Source organism: Leptodactylus fuscus, chromosome 1 (assembly GCF_031893055.1).
Source record: "Leptodactylus fuscus isolate aLepFus1 chromosome 1, aLepFus1.hap2, whole genome shotgun sequence".
NCBI lineage: Eukaryota > Metazoa > Chordata > Amphibia > Anura > Leptodactylidae > Leptodactylus > Leptodactylus fuscus.
Window position 1 is genome coordinate 196985647 of NC_134265.1, and position 15738 is coordinate 197001384.

Below are 15738 nucleotides of genomic sequence, written 5' to 3' on the forward strand. Positions count from 1 at the left end.
CCACCCAAATACATTATTATTTACCATATCTCTGCTTTATATTGGCATCATCTTTTAACCTTTTCCCTGCCGAGGACGTAGCTCTACATCCTCCTAGGGTGGCACTTCTGTAGCCGAGGACGTAGCTGATACGTCCTTACTTCTATTGCCGATATCTCAGGACCAGAAGTACACATCATAATGGAATCTCATCTTTAAAATACCAAGAACTTCATGCAGCGGAACCCCCTCGAGCTCACGCGGGTTTTCAGTGGCCCATATGCGACAGTTCTGTGTGTTGACCGTTCCATTCAGGTAAAAATGCGCTTCGTCGCTCCACAGGATATTCCATGGCCAAGCGGTATCCACTTCCACTCTGGCCAGAAACATTAATGCAAATGTCATGCGGCTGTCATTGTCACGAGGAAGTAGTTGATGATTTTTAGGTTTGTTTTTTTTTGTTTTTTTTTCATGCCGTTCGTTTCCCCATGCCTTGATTAGTACACATACAAATTTTCAGGCAATTCCGTCCATTGGGTCAGCTTGCACACGACTCCAAACACCTGAGGTTATATTATAGCCACCCTGTATTTTGTATACGAATGCAAATATGTGTTTTAGCGCATTTTTTTCAAAAGATTATTTGTCACAAAGTTGCATGAAGGTGGATGTGTCTATTAATGACCCATTGTGACATACAGTATGTAGTCTTCAGGTTGTCTACTTTCAAAAAAATATATAGGGTTTAGGGGTTCACTTACTTTTCATGGTGTGTAATCCCTAGATTTTATAGGATGATACTTTAACATTTCCAGCTTCAAAGCAGATTTTTGTTCCTTCCAGTTCTAGTGATGTTCTGAAGACTCGTGCATGCAGGTTCAGGCCATAGTGATATGAATGAACTCTGCACATGTTGAACTCTTACTTTTAAGAGGTTTGGTGCATATATGCATATAATTTATTTGGTTTCCACTTTTAACAACTAATATAGATTTATTTGCATTTTTTTCATAAAACATTCACTTTAAATCAAAATTGCATGAAGGTGCCTGTTCATATACAGTGCGAAGTGGCATTCTGACAATGCTGCAGGTGTCTACTTTAAGAAAATATATACACTCACCGGCCACTTTATTAGGTACACCTGTCCAACTGCTCGTTAACACTTAATTTCTAATCAGCCAATCACATGGCGGCAACTCAGTGCATTTAGGCATGTAGACATGGTCAAGACAATCTCCTGCAGTTCAAACCGAGCATCAGTATGGGGAAGAAAGGTGATTTGAGTGCCTTTGAACGTGGCATGGTTGTTGGTGCCAGAAGGGCTGGTCTGAGTATTTCAGAAACTGCTGATCTACTGGGATTTTCACGCACAACCATCTCTAGGGTTTACAGAGAATGGTCCGAAAAAGAAAAAACATCCAGTGAGCGGCAGTTCTGTGGGCGGAAATGCGTTGTTGATGCCAGAGGTCAGAGGAGAATGGCCAGACTGGTTCGAGCTGATAGAAAGGCAACAGTGACTCAAATAGCCACCCGTTACAACCAAGGTAGCCAGAAGAGCATCTCTGAACGCACAGCACGTCGAACTTTGAGGCAGATGGGCTACAGCAGCAGAAGACCACACCGGGTGCCACTCCTTTCAGCTAAGAACAGGAAACTGAGGCTACAATTTGCACAAGCTCATCGAAATTGGACAATTGAAGATTGGAAAAACGTTGCCTGGTCTGATGAGTCTCAATTTCTGCTGCGACATTCGGATGGTAGGGTCAGAATTTGGCGTCAACAACATGAAAGCATGGATCCATCCTGCCTTGTATCAACGGTTCAGGCTGGTGGTGGTGGTGTCATGGTGTGGGGAATATTTTCTTGGCACTCTTTGGGCCCCTTGGTACCAATTGAGCATCGTTGCAACGCCAAAGCCTACCTGAGTATTGTTGCTGACCATGTCCATCCCTTTATGACTACAATGTACCCAACATCTGATGGCTACTTTCAGCAGGATAATGCGCCATGTCATAAAGCTGGAATCATCTCAGACTGGTTTCTTGAACATGACAATGAGTTCACTGTACTCCAATGGCCTCCACAGTCACCAGATCTCAATCCAATAGAGCATCTTTGGGATGTGGTGGAACGGGAGATTCGCATCATGGATGTGCAGCCGACAAATCTGCGGCAACTGTGTGATGCCATCATGTCAATATGGACCAAAATCTCTGAGGAATGCTTCCAGCACCTTGTTGAATCTATGCCACGAAGAATTGAGGCAGTTCTGAAGGCAAAAGGGGGTCCAACCCATTACTAGCATGGTGTACCTAATAAAGTGGCCGGTGAGTGTATATCCCCCAAACAGAATACAAACACAATTGCTAGCGCTGTAAAAGCACACAGACCCCATAGACTATAATGGGGTCTGTGTGCTTGCCGCGCAGAGCCCGCACGAATCATGCAGACATACATGCAATGCATACCGTACTATACATTGCATGGGCTTCATTCACAGCTGCGTCCGAGTTTCCTTAAGAGACTCTTTCACTGTATCCCACAAAAATCAATGGAGAGACTTGTAGGACTTTCCCCCCAAAGGAGACAGAGTGCTGGTGTGAACCTAGCCTTACAAATACTTACACTTGTTTATTTTGGTATCTTCACACAGTAGAAAACATTTTCCGCTGCCACATACAGTATTTGCCTGTATCTTTCCTCTGCTGATTAGGCCCAGATGAATGGGCATAATCAGCAGGGAGTCTCAAACCGCAGAATCCACAGCAAGATTGAGCAGGATGCTGATTTTTATTTTTAAATCTTGCTTTGATCACCTGTGATTGTTTGCAGTGAGAGGCAGATTCTTGATGTAATCTGCTGTGGATTTGGGGGCAGGATCCGCTCACGAATCCACAGCAAATTCCACCTTAAAGGTCCATTCACACTGAGTTTTTTGACACTGAATCTGCGTCAGAATCCATGTGGGGAAAAAAGCCTCCCATTGACTTCAATGCGTTCCTTTTTCCGCAGAAAGCTGTCTATAGCGCTGTACTGTGAGAGGGGATGTTGTTTACCGCCCAGCGAGGACGCTGAGCGGTGAGGAATGCCCCCCCGCCCCCCAGTACTCCTCTATGGACAAGTACTAACAGGAGGGGAGGGAGGCATTCCTCATCGCTCTCACAGTATAGCGCTATAGATGCTGCTATGAGGAAGGGCGTTCCTGACTGACTATCAGAAACTCCCTTCTAACAGTGAAGAGCTACAGTGCAAACACAGCTTATCACCAGGGGCACAGAACAGGAAAGCCGATAGTGCGCTGAATTCAGCGCACTGTCAGCTTTCTAGCGGTGTATTAAACCGCATGTGCCCCAGATGGTGAAAGGTTTTCTTTGAACTGTAGGTGCAGCAGCAGCCGCCATCACACTTACAGTTCATTGACTCCTCAATCTAGAGACCCTCAGGAGTTGGACAAGCTCCAGAGTGGCTAGGGGCAGGTGTAACAAAAAAAAAAACCCACAACAAATTCCCTGGTGCTCTAGTGTCCGCTGCTTCAAACCCATTCAGTCGCTAACCATGCCTCGGTCCTAGAAACTCCTCGTACCCCACATGACTGCTGAGGCCAGTAGTCACTGGAGAGGGACTGGTGATTTACATGAGTGCCATCACTGGTCCCTCTCCAGCAACTGCCTAATTGGCCTCAGCAGTCACGTGGGGTGCAGGGGAAAGGAGGTACGGTGCATGACCAAATGGGCTGCAGTGTCAGATACTGGAATGCTGGGGACAAGTAGTTTTTTTTTTCCTCTTAATGTTCCATAGTGACCCTCACACAGTATAACCAATTAAAAATAAATAAAAAAAAAAATTTAAATTGAGTCATCAGTAGTTAATACCCGTTTTAATGGCTAACTAAAATGATGGCAGATTGCAAGTTTTCGAGACTACTTAGGCCTCTTCGTCAGGCATGGTTTAAACAATTTCTGAAGGAAGCATATTTATGCAAAACCGACACACAGGAATAGAATGTTTGGTGGGAGAGTAGGTGGTCCCTTTTTGCATAAATATGCTTCCTTCAGAAATTGACAATTTTTTATATTATATCCACTCGCTAACACAGTACAAAGATATATTTTTCCTTATACAGTATAATCTCCCATAGTGTTCCCTCTACACACTATTAAAGATTTTCTTTATGAATGTTCCAAAAATTTCAGGCTTTCACTTAAAATTTTGGGGGAGGAGGAGATTTAAGCCATTTTTTCCAAGTATCTACATATGGTAGACAGTAATAATTTATAGAGAGCCATTTGGGAGTTTAAAGGACCGGCTCCTTTTAGTGAGTGGATGAAGTTCCCATCACCAGTGACCAGTGCTTAGCTTTTTTTTTTTTTTTTCCAAGAGCAGAGGGGCTTAAGCCAGTCATTTTGAAGCTGGGCACAGGACTGTGAGGAGAACGGATAAGATCTGGAGACACAGATGACTACATATTAACAAAAAAAAAAAAGTCATAAAAAAAAAAAAAAATTCCCAAAGATGGTATAACAAAGTATGCAGTCTAGTATGCAGAAGTGTTACGGGTTTTTTTTCCCTCTTTAATTCTACCCCATTCATTTTTTTTTCTTACTTCCCACTACATGGAATGGAATATTAAATGGTAAAATTACAAAATACAATTTGATTTTTTTTAAAAAGCGGAGCAAGATCAACAACAGGAATATAACATACTATGGCAGTGTTTTTTGCATTAGTATTTGCAAGTAAAGCCAGGAGTGGACCAGAAACAAAGAAAAAGTGTGAATCTTTCCATTATGCCTTATCTTTGTGCAGTCTAGTCCCTGCTTTGGCTTATAGACACTGATGAAAATCGCAGACATGTGAATAGAGCCTTAGGCTGGGGACATACACAGCGTAATTCCTGAGGGTCAGCTGCTGTGAAATCACCAGAGGTGAACCCACGGCAATTTCCATTTACAGCATAGTTGATAGGTTTTAAACAAATCCTTTGAACATGCTGTGTACAACCCCAACGCACATATCACAAAAGAAACAAAAACAGCAGCATAAAGTAAGATGCACTTGTAACTTTTTGCAATATAACTACTGTATTTTCCGGACTATAAGGCGCACATAAAAACCTGCGATTTCCTCAGAAATCGTAAGTGCGGCTTATAGTCCGGTGCGCCTTATATATGGATGGAAGCGGCGGCAAAGTCTGCGTGCCGCTTCCATACATACACAAAAGGCACCGTAAGGGTGCATTCACACTACAGAACGCCGGCGTGTATCACGGCAGTACACGCCGGCGTTACAGCAGGGCTGCCGGACACTTCCTATTCATTTCTATGGGAGCCGGCATGCGAGCGCTCCCCATAGAAATGAATGGAAAAAAGCAGTCCATTCATTTCTATGGGGAGCGCTCGCATGCCGGCTCCCATAGAAATGAATGGGAAGTGTCCGGCAGCCCTGCTGTCACGCTGAAACAGAACGTGAAACTTACCGAGCGGTGCAGGGCGGGCGGGCATTCAGGCCTCCTCTTCCTCCGATGTCCTGACCACTTCCTCCGGCGCTCGCGAACTAATGGCCTGGGCGCATGCGCAGTATCATAATGCTTCTACTACTGCGCATGCGCCCAGGCCATTATCAGCGAGCGGCGGAGGAGGAGGACGGAACATCGGAGAAAGAGGAGGCCTGAATGCCCGCCCACCCTGCACCGCTCGGTAAGTTTCACAACATTACGGTTGGGCTCTATCAGCATGATTTTGCTGATAGAGCCCCTCCTCGCCTGCCGAGCGCTTCCAATAGAAGCGGCTGGCACGCGGGGGGTTAAGCGGCCGCTGGCAAAGTCTGCCTGCCGCCGCTTTCAAGAACATATAATGCGCACCGGACTGCGCCTTATAGTCCGGTGCGCCTTATATATGAACCGAGACGGACTATAAGGCGCTCATGGGCAATGCGGCTTATAGTCCAGTGCGCCTTATAGTCCGTAAAATACGGTAATGGATTTTAACTTAGAGCTACCAATTCAGTACAAACAAATGCATTGTGTAGTGTACAATATAGTGGGCTGCAGCTACCACTCAATATTGCACTATGAAACCATAGTTCTAGCCTCAAAAGGGTTGTCCAGGGAGTTTAAACTAACTTATCCAATCTGGCAGATGATTATTATGGATAAGGAGTTCCAGCTTTGTCGCAACCCCTAGATCACGATAAGAAACGGCTTACTATGGTCATCCATAGCATACTTTACCTGTGAGATTAGGGAGGGAGCAGAGTGACTATCATCATCTGCTGGATCAGGTAAGTGAACTTAAACCCACCCCTCTGGGACAATCTCTAAACCCACAGCATGTCAATTATTGCTGCAGCTTCTACCTACAGATTTTAATTGTTGCAATGTAAAAGGTTGAAAGTTACAGGTGGATTGCAGAGAAAAAAACATCTAGTTTTTTGCAGTAGAAAACACTAAATGCCAGATGTGTGTGGATATGAGCATGGATAGGATCTTCTGGTGTTCATATACTTTTGGCCACGGTGTGTAGTCTGGGCAACAGTTGGCAGGAAAAATAATCTAATTCATTGAATTAACTTGCCCTGAATGTTTATAACTATTCTAGTTTAACAGAATTGTCCAATTTGATTTTTCCCCGACATCCACTACAATAGTAAAGCAGATACCAGAACGTTAAATATGGTACCCACAATAGCTGCAGTTTCACAAAGCAGAGACAGCGGCAGCAGTGACTGCGATTAGACACATCTCTGATTGCAGGCACTTAAAGGGGTTGTCCAGGCCATAAATATATCATCCATGGGGGGTTGACACTCAGTCCCCAAACCAATCACCTGTACAAGTTGCTTCCAACACCCATGTTGAAAACAATATGGGGCCAGAAGCAGAAGGCTTCATCCTTCTGCTGTCTACCGTCACTGAAGCTCAGCCCCCACTAACTTCAATGGGAGATTTGCTGCAGTGAAGGCGCCCAACTGCCAGACTACTGATGGAGACTTTCTGATTCCAGCCCCATATTGTGTACTGGACAGATATCAGAATTGGCTCTGTACAGATGATCAGTCCATGGGATGAGGATAGGCCATATAAAAAAAAGTTACATTAGTATACATTAAATCTCATTTCAGCACATATATGTGTGGGGTGTATATATATTATACATCTATGTATCTATAGGGTTATATGGTATATAAATTCCTTACTTCCTATACATTGTTAGTCTTACATGGTATATAGTGATCTTCCCTCTGTTCAGAAAGTTATGTCCAGCTGCGTTGTTCACAACCTCTCTCGCCACTTAGACATATAAAGACATGTAGACTATTGTACTAGTTAGCTGCAGTTGGGCTCATGGATGCCCTGCAACCTCTAGATGTCATTGAAGGAGATGGGTATATACACAGCATAATATACAAGAGATATCCCCATTTCATTGTGGGAAACAACTCATCTTCTATAACATCTGTAATTATAGTGAAGTTTTTGCTTTTAAATTGTTAAAAACTTTTATACTTTGATGTGATCTTAGTCTTTTTTTTGACCATCTTAGAATTAAATTACAGAATACGGTTCGCCTATAGCACTGGGCACCATTTACAGTCCTATGAAAAAGTTTGGGCACCCCTATTAATCTTAATCATTTTTAGTTCTAAATATTTTGGTGTTTGCAACAGCCATTTCAGTTCGATATATCTAATAACTGATGGACACAGTAATTTCAGGATTGGAATGAGGTTTATTGTACTAACAGAAAATGTGCAATATGCAATAAACCAAAATTTGACCGGTGCAAAAGTATGGGCACCTCAACAGAAAAGTGACATTAATATTTATTAGATCCGCCTTTTGCAAAGATAACAGCCTCTAGTCGCTTCCTGTAGCTTTTAATCAGTTCCTGGGTCCTGGATGAAGGTATTTTGGACCATTCCTCTTTACAAAACAATTCAAGTTCAGTTAAGTTTGATGGTCGCTGAGCATGGACAGCCCGCTCTCAAAGGATCTGAAAACAAAGATTGTTCAACATAGTTGTTCAGGGGAAGGATACAAAAAGTTGTCTCAGAGATTTAACCTGTCAGTTTCCACTGTGAGGAACATAGTAAGGAAATGGAAGACCACAGGGACAGTTCTTGTTAAGCCCAGTAGTGGCAGGGCAAGAAAAATATCAGAAAGGCAGAGAAGAAGAATGGTGAGAACAGTCAAGGACAATCCACAGACCACCTCCAAAGAGCTGCAGCATCATCTTGCTGCAGATGGTGTCACTGTGCATCGGTCAACAATACAGCGCACTTTGCACAAGGAGAAGCTGTATGGGAGAGTGATGAGAAAGAAGCCGTTTCTGCAAGCACGCCACAAACAGAGTCGCCTGAGGTATGCAAAAGCACATTTGGACAAGCCAGCTTCATTTTGGAAGAAGGTCCTGTGGACTGATGAAACAAAGATTGAGTTGTTTGGTCATACAAAAAGGCGTTATGCATGGCGTCCAAAAAAAAACAGCATTCTAAGAAAAACACATGCTACCCACTGTAAAATTTGGTGGAGGTTCCATCATGCTTTGGGGCTGTGTGGCCAATGCCGGCACCGGGAATCTTGTTAAAGTTGAGGGTCGCATGGATTCCACTCAGTATCAGCAGATTCTTGAGAATAACGTTCAAGAATTAGTGACGAAGTTGAAGTTACGCCGGGGATGGATATTTCAGCAAGACAATGATCCAAAACACCGCTCCAAATCGATTCAGGCATTCATGCAGAGGAACAATTACAATGTTCTGGAATGGCCATCCCAGCCCCCAGACCTGAATATCATTGAACATCTGTGGGATGATTTGAAGCAGGCTGTCCATGCTCAGCGACCATCAAACTTAACTGAACTTGAATTGTTTTGTAAAGAGGAATGGTCCAAAATCCCTTCATCCAGGATCCAGGAACTGATTAAAAGCTACAGGAAGCGACTAGAGGCTGTTATCTTTGCAAAAGGAGGATCTACTAAATATTATTGTCACTTTTCTGTTGAGGTGCCCATACTTTTGCACCGGTCAAATTTTGGTTTAATGCATATTGCACATTTTCTGTTAGTACAATAAACCTCATTTCAATCCTGAAATATTACTGTGTCCATCAGTTATTAGATATATCAAACTGAAATGGCTGTTGCAAACACCAAAATATTTAGAACTAAAAATGATTAAGATTAATAGGGGTGCCCAAACTTTTTCATAGAACTGTAAGTCCTGCCACCGGCCCTCCATCACGGCAATAACTCACAGCCCATTTATTCATTGTAAACAGATTAAAGTTTGAAAATCACCCATAAGCTTTATTTAAAAAAAAACAAAAAAAAAAAACTTTTACCAGTTGTGCTGAATTTCGTAGAGTTCAAACCAAAGTCCAGCTATGTCTACATCGCTTAGCAGATCTGAACTTACCTGAACTGCCAGTACCATGCCACACTTGATTTTCATTCATTTGGGAATTAAAGCTACAGCCATTGAACTACTTAAGCTTCATCAGGCAACTTTAGCTGCACAGCATACGGTAGGTAGTCAAATGGACTTCGTAAAGCCATGCAAATTGCTTCTAGTAATGCACAAAGATCACCCTGTGAATGTGCTCAATCTGATGCACTGAAGAATGGGCTCCTGTAGACCCACCAGTGTGCTCATTCACAGCCATTGATGGATATTGACTGCCTGCTGCAGGAACAAAAGCATTGCTACATGCTGCCCACTGGAGCGTCAAGCATTAAAAGCATACCAATAAATTTACATAAATATGCAGTGTCCCTCCACAACATAATTGTCCTAGTCATGCATCTATAGAAATGTTTGTTCCAAAAGCACTTGATGAATTATTTATGAATTAGGTTTATTGGCGCAGTATGAGACACTGCAGATTTACCGGGTTTGAGAAGTTTCTAGTAATATTAATTTGTGGAAAGTATATGGAAAGTGGTTTAATGAGGTTTTCTTTTGAAACATATCCCCACCCAAAACCTTAAAAAAAAAAAAAAAAAATGGCTGCCAATCTATAGATCTGAATAGAAGAGTAAAGCATGAATGACACTCAATCCTTATTTTCTCCAGTTTTATTATTAAATACACGCTGGCTGATACTGATAAAATATACACCTAAAAACAGAACTAACCCAAAGGACAGTTGATCACCCTTTGTGGGTTCGTGCAGTAGAAGGGGAACCCAAAATGAAGACTGAGGCTTTAGTAGATAACCTCATAGACTGTGGCTTTCTTGTCACCGGAACCTGTCACAATGAACTGGTCATCAGTGGATACGTCACAGCTCAGAACGGATGAAGACTCTTTTGACTACAAAAGAAACAGGGATAGTTAACAAAAGCTGTGATCAGAAATTCCAGATATATCTTCATAAGTAACCCGAATAGGTTGTCTACATCATCCTTACCTTCAATGACACAGTAATACACTATATGCTGTCATTAAGCTATCAAAAGGTGATGAAATAGTTTTTTTCCCCCAACAGCTAAAATAAACCGTTCCTCTTTTACATGTGTGTGCGCTATTCCTGGGTCTGGCTACTCAAAAAGCAGCTGGTCCATTAGTACGAGTAGTAGTAACAAATTCTAGCTATATTACACTGGTACATGCCCAATTACTATTCCATTATGTGCTTTGATTTAACAGAAAAAAAAATATTTTGATCATATGTTTTTGTGTATTGAGATGGGACAGATGTTAATAGATAATCCTTATTATAGCTCTTCCATCTCTAATACTTCCAATAATGGAACTGAAGGTGGACAACGAACATGGACCCCCCCCCCCCCCCCAATAAGATGCACCTTTTTCAGATGTAGCTTGTCTGGTGTTCAGCAGTTATCACCTGGAAACTTTGTACAGCTGTTTATTTACTTTGCTGGGGATACAGAATTACAGGGAACTCCCATTCATATAATATAATATGTGGATGCTCCAAGCCCACCATAGCAGGAGCTATGAATCGTGAAGGGGTAGTAGTGCCTCCCTACCATATCAGTCATATAGCCTAATAAGGATAAGATTTCGCCAAACACTACTTGCCCTATTATGTTTTTTGTATAATTACATACCAACTTATAGCTGACGCCATTAAAAACCGTATGTAGTGTGCATTATATATGCCTCCCTCCCTTCCCAGTAGACAACTTTGAAAGTCTTTGTAAGGGAATATGGACAGAATGCATTGCATTACTAGATTCCTGCTGGGTAATCCTTACTTTAATGCTATAGTGTGTGTGTGTGTGTATATATGTATATATATATATATATATATATATATATATATATATATATATATATATATATATATATATATATATATATATATAAAATCATAAATGCTGCCATAGTGGAATGGACAAAGTTCAAGCATGGTACCTCTACCAATACAAGATGATCTAAGCTTTTTGCCACAGCCAAAAAGTGCTCCAGGAGTGTGGCAGAAAGGCATTGCAGTTTTTCCACATCAGGTTCTTCACACAGCGTCTGCAGTTTTCACAGATAAGGTATCTATGGAAACGCTGGAGTTTTCCATATGATAGACATGCTGCACTTTACAAAAATGTGACTGTTTTTGAAATTGCAGCATGTCCGCTGTGGATATTTTACTGCAATGTAAGGATAGGATTAGCCAGATTCCCATCCTCTTAGCAAGTACTGTAAAACACCGTGGCAAAAATCGCAGTATTTGCGCTACAGGGGGCCCTTGTCTAAGGCAGAGTATATTTGTTATTACGGGTCACTCACCTGGAAAATGCTGGCTCCATACGGTGTTCGCCAGGCATTCAACAAATTGTCCTTCCCAGTACTTACAAACCATTTACCTAAAGAAACACAAGCGCTACTTTTAAGTCACCTCCATAGACTACAGAGCTCAAACTACATATTCTAAAGTGTACATCCATTAACAATAACAGCAAACATAGCATTAGAAAGGGGGTGTTATTGGTTGCATCTGCAGCGGTGAAAGAAAACCCGTCATTACAGCATTAAACCTGGTTTACTTGTCAAAAGAAGCTGTGACGGTTGAATACATAAAACAGACACAACGGCCTCTAAAACATCCCACTTCACATACATATATAATAATTTGATGGCTCATGCAAACCAAACCTGGATACACAGAAAAGATTAACTGTGGACAGACTCACCAACAGCCAGTGACCCTGAACTTCCCAGAAACATGCATACCCAGCTGAACATGCATTTGTTTCAGAGGGAAGGAGGAGACCAATGACTGGCAGGGCATATTAAGAGAACCACCCTTACAGTACTCACCACAGGAAGCAAACTGCAGAGACAGGACACAGCTTTCGTGAAGATGCAGCTGGTACTTATCAGGTTTGGACACATGTAATACTTCAACATTGCTGCTCTCCATCCCTACAGCCAGCCACTCGCCTGTAGGGCAATAACCCAAGGAGAAGATCTATGGGGGGAAATAAACATGTCAAGTTATATATGTGCATCATTCTAATTCCTACCCCAGTGTTCTAAAATCATTAAAATGAGGCAGTTTTCCTCCAGGCTCCCAATGACTCTTTTCTGTTGACTCGACCCAGTACCTGAGAGTTGAAGTCATGCTGCTGAAGCTGTCTGCCTTCTCTCAGGTCCCAACAACGAACTGTATTGTCCAGACCACCAGTCCATAGTTTGGTGCCATCATGAGAAATATCTATACAGCTGGCCCCATCTGTGTGTCCTTGAAATTGTCTAGAAAAACGAGTAAGAATTTCAAGAGCTGTTGCCTAGGAAAGTCAGGTAAGAACAGTGGTCATATACAGTACGTCCCTGCTAAGGCCCCTGACAGCATACAGTGGTTAAGTGAATCGTACAAATTTTCACTTCTGCAGGTAAGTGACTAGAACAGTGGGCGACTGAACTGCAGAGTATAGAGGTTTTTTTTATTATTATTTCAACCCATTGGTTACTCTTCCGTTGAATTTGTTAATGAAGACTTTCAATGTACCGTGTAATGGATTTGGATGAGTAATGCCATGTCATACTAGATCTAAACCCAAGATAATCCCTACTTTAACCCCTTCCCGACATGCGCCGTAATAGTATGGCGCGTGTCGGGTCTGTAACTATGGCGACCGCCCGGGAGCCGGGCGGCCGTCATAGCCGCCGGGTGTCTACTGCTTTAAGCAGTAGACAACCGGCTCTAATGCCTCCGATCGGTCCCTGGACCGATCGGAGGCATTAACCCCTCCGGTGCTGCTGTCAAAGGCGCCGGAGGCGCCATCTTCCCGGTGGCGCATGGGCGCCGCCATTTTGGCAGGGATCGCCGGCTCCTGGAGCAAGCTCCAGGGCCGACCCCCCGTTGCCATGACAGCCGGGAGCCTTGTTAAGGGCTCCCAGCCAGTCTGCAAATTCTCTCTTTTGCAGGCTGGTGTATACAGCCTGCAAAAGAGATGATGATTTTTTGCAATGCATTAGCATTGTAATGCATTGCATTAGTGATCAGACCCCCTGGGGTTCAACACCCCTAGGGGGTCTAATAAATGCAAAAAAAAAAATAAAAAAAAAAGTAAAAAAAAAAAAATATAAAAAAATATAAAAAGTATTAAAAGTTCAAATCACCCCCCTTTCCCTAGAACAAATATAAAAGTAGTTAAAAACTGTGAAACACATACATGTTAGGTATCCCCGCGTCCGAAATCGCCCGCTCTACAAAGCTATACAAATATTTTTCCTGTTCGGTAAACGCCGTAGCAGGAAAAATAGTCAAAAGTGCCAAACCGCCGTTTTTTCACTGTTTTAATTCTGATAAAAATTTGAATAAAAAGTGATCAAAGCAATAACATTTCCCGAAAATGGTAGAACTAAAAAGTACACCCGACCCCGCAAAAAAAGACGCCCTATGCATCCCCGTACACCTATGTATAAAAAAGTTACGGCCGTCGGAATATGGCGACTTTTGGAAAAAAAATTTTTTAACACCATTTTGGAAATTTTTTTAGGGGTCAAAATGTAAATAAAACCATATAAATTTGGTATCCCTGGAACCGTACCGAAACACAGAATACAGGGGACATGTCATTTTGGCTGCACAGTGAACGCCGTAAAACCAAAGCCCGTAAGAAAGTCGCAGAAATGCATTTTTTCTTCAAATCCACCCCATTCTGAATTTTTTTCCTACTTCCCAGTACATTATATAGAATAATTAATGGTGGCATCATGAAGAAAAAATTGTCCCGCAAAAATTAAGACCTCATATGACTCTGGGAGCGGAGAAATAAAAAAGTTATGGGGTTTAGAAGGAGGGGAGTCAAAAACGAAAATCAAAAAATGTCATCGGCGGGAAGGGGTTAATGCTACAGTATCTTATTTAACATATATGATAATGCGGGGAATGGACATACAAAGTTTAAGCAATTCAAGATTGTATTTACACATTTTGGTCCAAGAACTGTGTCTACATTGACTTGTACATGGACCCATAGTACCAAATATTACAAGTTACACTACTGTTTTGGAACACGAACATAGCATGCACCATTTCAGTCCATTTTGTGCAGGATGCATACTTTGAGATCATTGGCAACAGCTTTCTTCAACTGCTTCCAAATTATTCTCCTCCACGGACATACTTCAACTTGGACACAAATGGATAACGCTTAATACTTTACATTTGTTATGCCAGGTAGCCATCCCAATGAAACATTACTTGGACATGCTCATATTGGTTTATGAAGCTGAAATACAGTAAGAAGTGTCATGCCTCACCTGACAAGGGTCTGGTTCTGCAAGTCCCATACTACAATGTTGCCATCTGAGCAGCAGGAGAAACAGACTTTGGCATCAGGGCTAATGGCAAGAGCATAACAAGCAGGAGCAGAAGAGGTGAGCTCTGCTTTTATTCTTGGAGTAGGTGAAGCCAAGTCCCATATAGACAAAGTGCTGGCCTCTCCCCCAACAATAAGGCTGCGACCATCTGGAAGGAGTTTACAGGAGCGAATATAGTTATCACGATTCTGTATAAGAGCAAAACAAAAAATACATATTATGTCACTCCAATGTATAACGCTTAGATAGATTTGCACAGACTGCAAAGTAGTGACAGTTATAGGGAACCAAGTAATCCCAGCAACTTCAAGAGGAAATCATAATTTATATTACATCAAAAGCAATCACATCTTATTTCATAATATACCACAACCTGGTGGAATTCCTCACCGCTAATCTGCAGAAATTTATCATACAATTCATGTCAATGTGGTCTTCAAAATCACATTCCCATATAGGGGAAAAATTCAGCATAGAAATTCAGAGCATGTTCATTATCATGCAGAGAAGAAGGAAAAAAAAAAAAAAAGTGGTAATGTGGCATGAGCAGATTTTATTATGGGTCTGCTGCAAAATAGCTGAGTACATGTGGACTCAGCCTTAGTGCAGGAAGCCCTAGCTGTTGAGAAAGCAGTACCTTACCAAGCAGTCAAGTTGTGCCACAGGAGTCTTTGTGCCTGGTTGTCCAACGTCCCACACTTTTACACAACCTTTGCCTCCAGTGTAGACATGACGTGTAGAGTTGCTTATAGTCACAGCACAGACGACTTCTCCATGGTTTAATGTATGGAGTTGGCGAGCGTGACGAGGGATTCCAGAACCTATTAGAGCATCTGGAGGAAAGGGGACAGGCTGCATCTGCCCATCTGCACTAACATGGAAAGAGTAAGCTCTGCAAGAGAAAACACAATGAGAATACTTAAAAGGTAACATGTCATGAGAAAATCACCTACTCTTTAAATAAAA

General features: G+C 42.2%; 1 protein-coding gene across 2 annotated transcripts in view; it reads right to left on the minus strand.

Moving 5' to 3' along the window:
- Positions 1 to 10039: 10039 nt before the first annotated feature.
- Positions 10040 to 15738, minus strand: part of LOC142213087 (transducin-like enhancer protein 1) — a 29787-nt gene continuing 24088 nt past the window's right edge. For both annotated transcript variants that reach the window (XM_075281247.1, XM_075281256.1), the window contains exons 16-21: positions 15415 to 15664; positions 14713 to 14960; positions 12549 to 12696; positions 12262 to 12412; positions 11731 to 11807; positions 10040 to 10293 (exon numbers count right to left, since the gene is read on the minus strand). In XM_075281247.1, the coding sequence (XP_075137348.1) occupies positions 10186 to 10293; positions 11731 to 11807; positions 12262 to 12412; positions 12549 to 12696; positions 14713 to 14960; positions 15415 to 15664 (982 nt within the window). In that variant the 3' untranslated portion in view covers positions 10040 to 10185. The remainder of the gene's footprint in view (positions 10294 to 11730; positions 11808 to 12261; positions 12413 to 12548; positions 12697 to 14712; positions 14961 to 15414; positions 15665 to 15738) is intronic.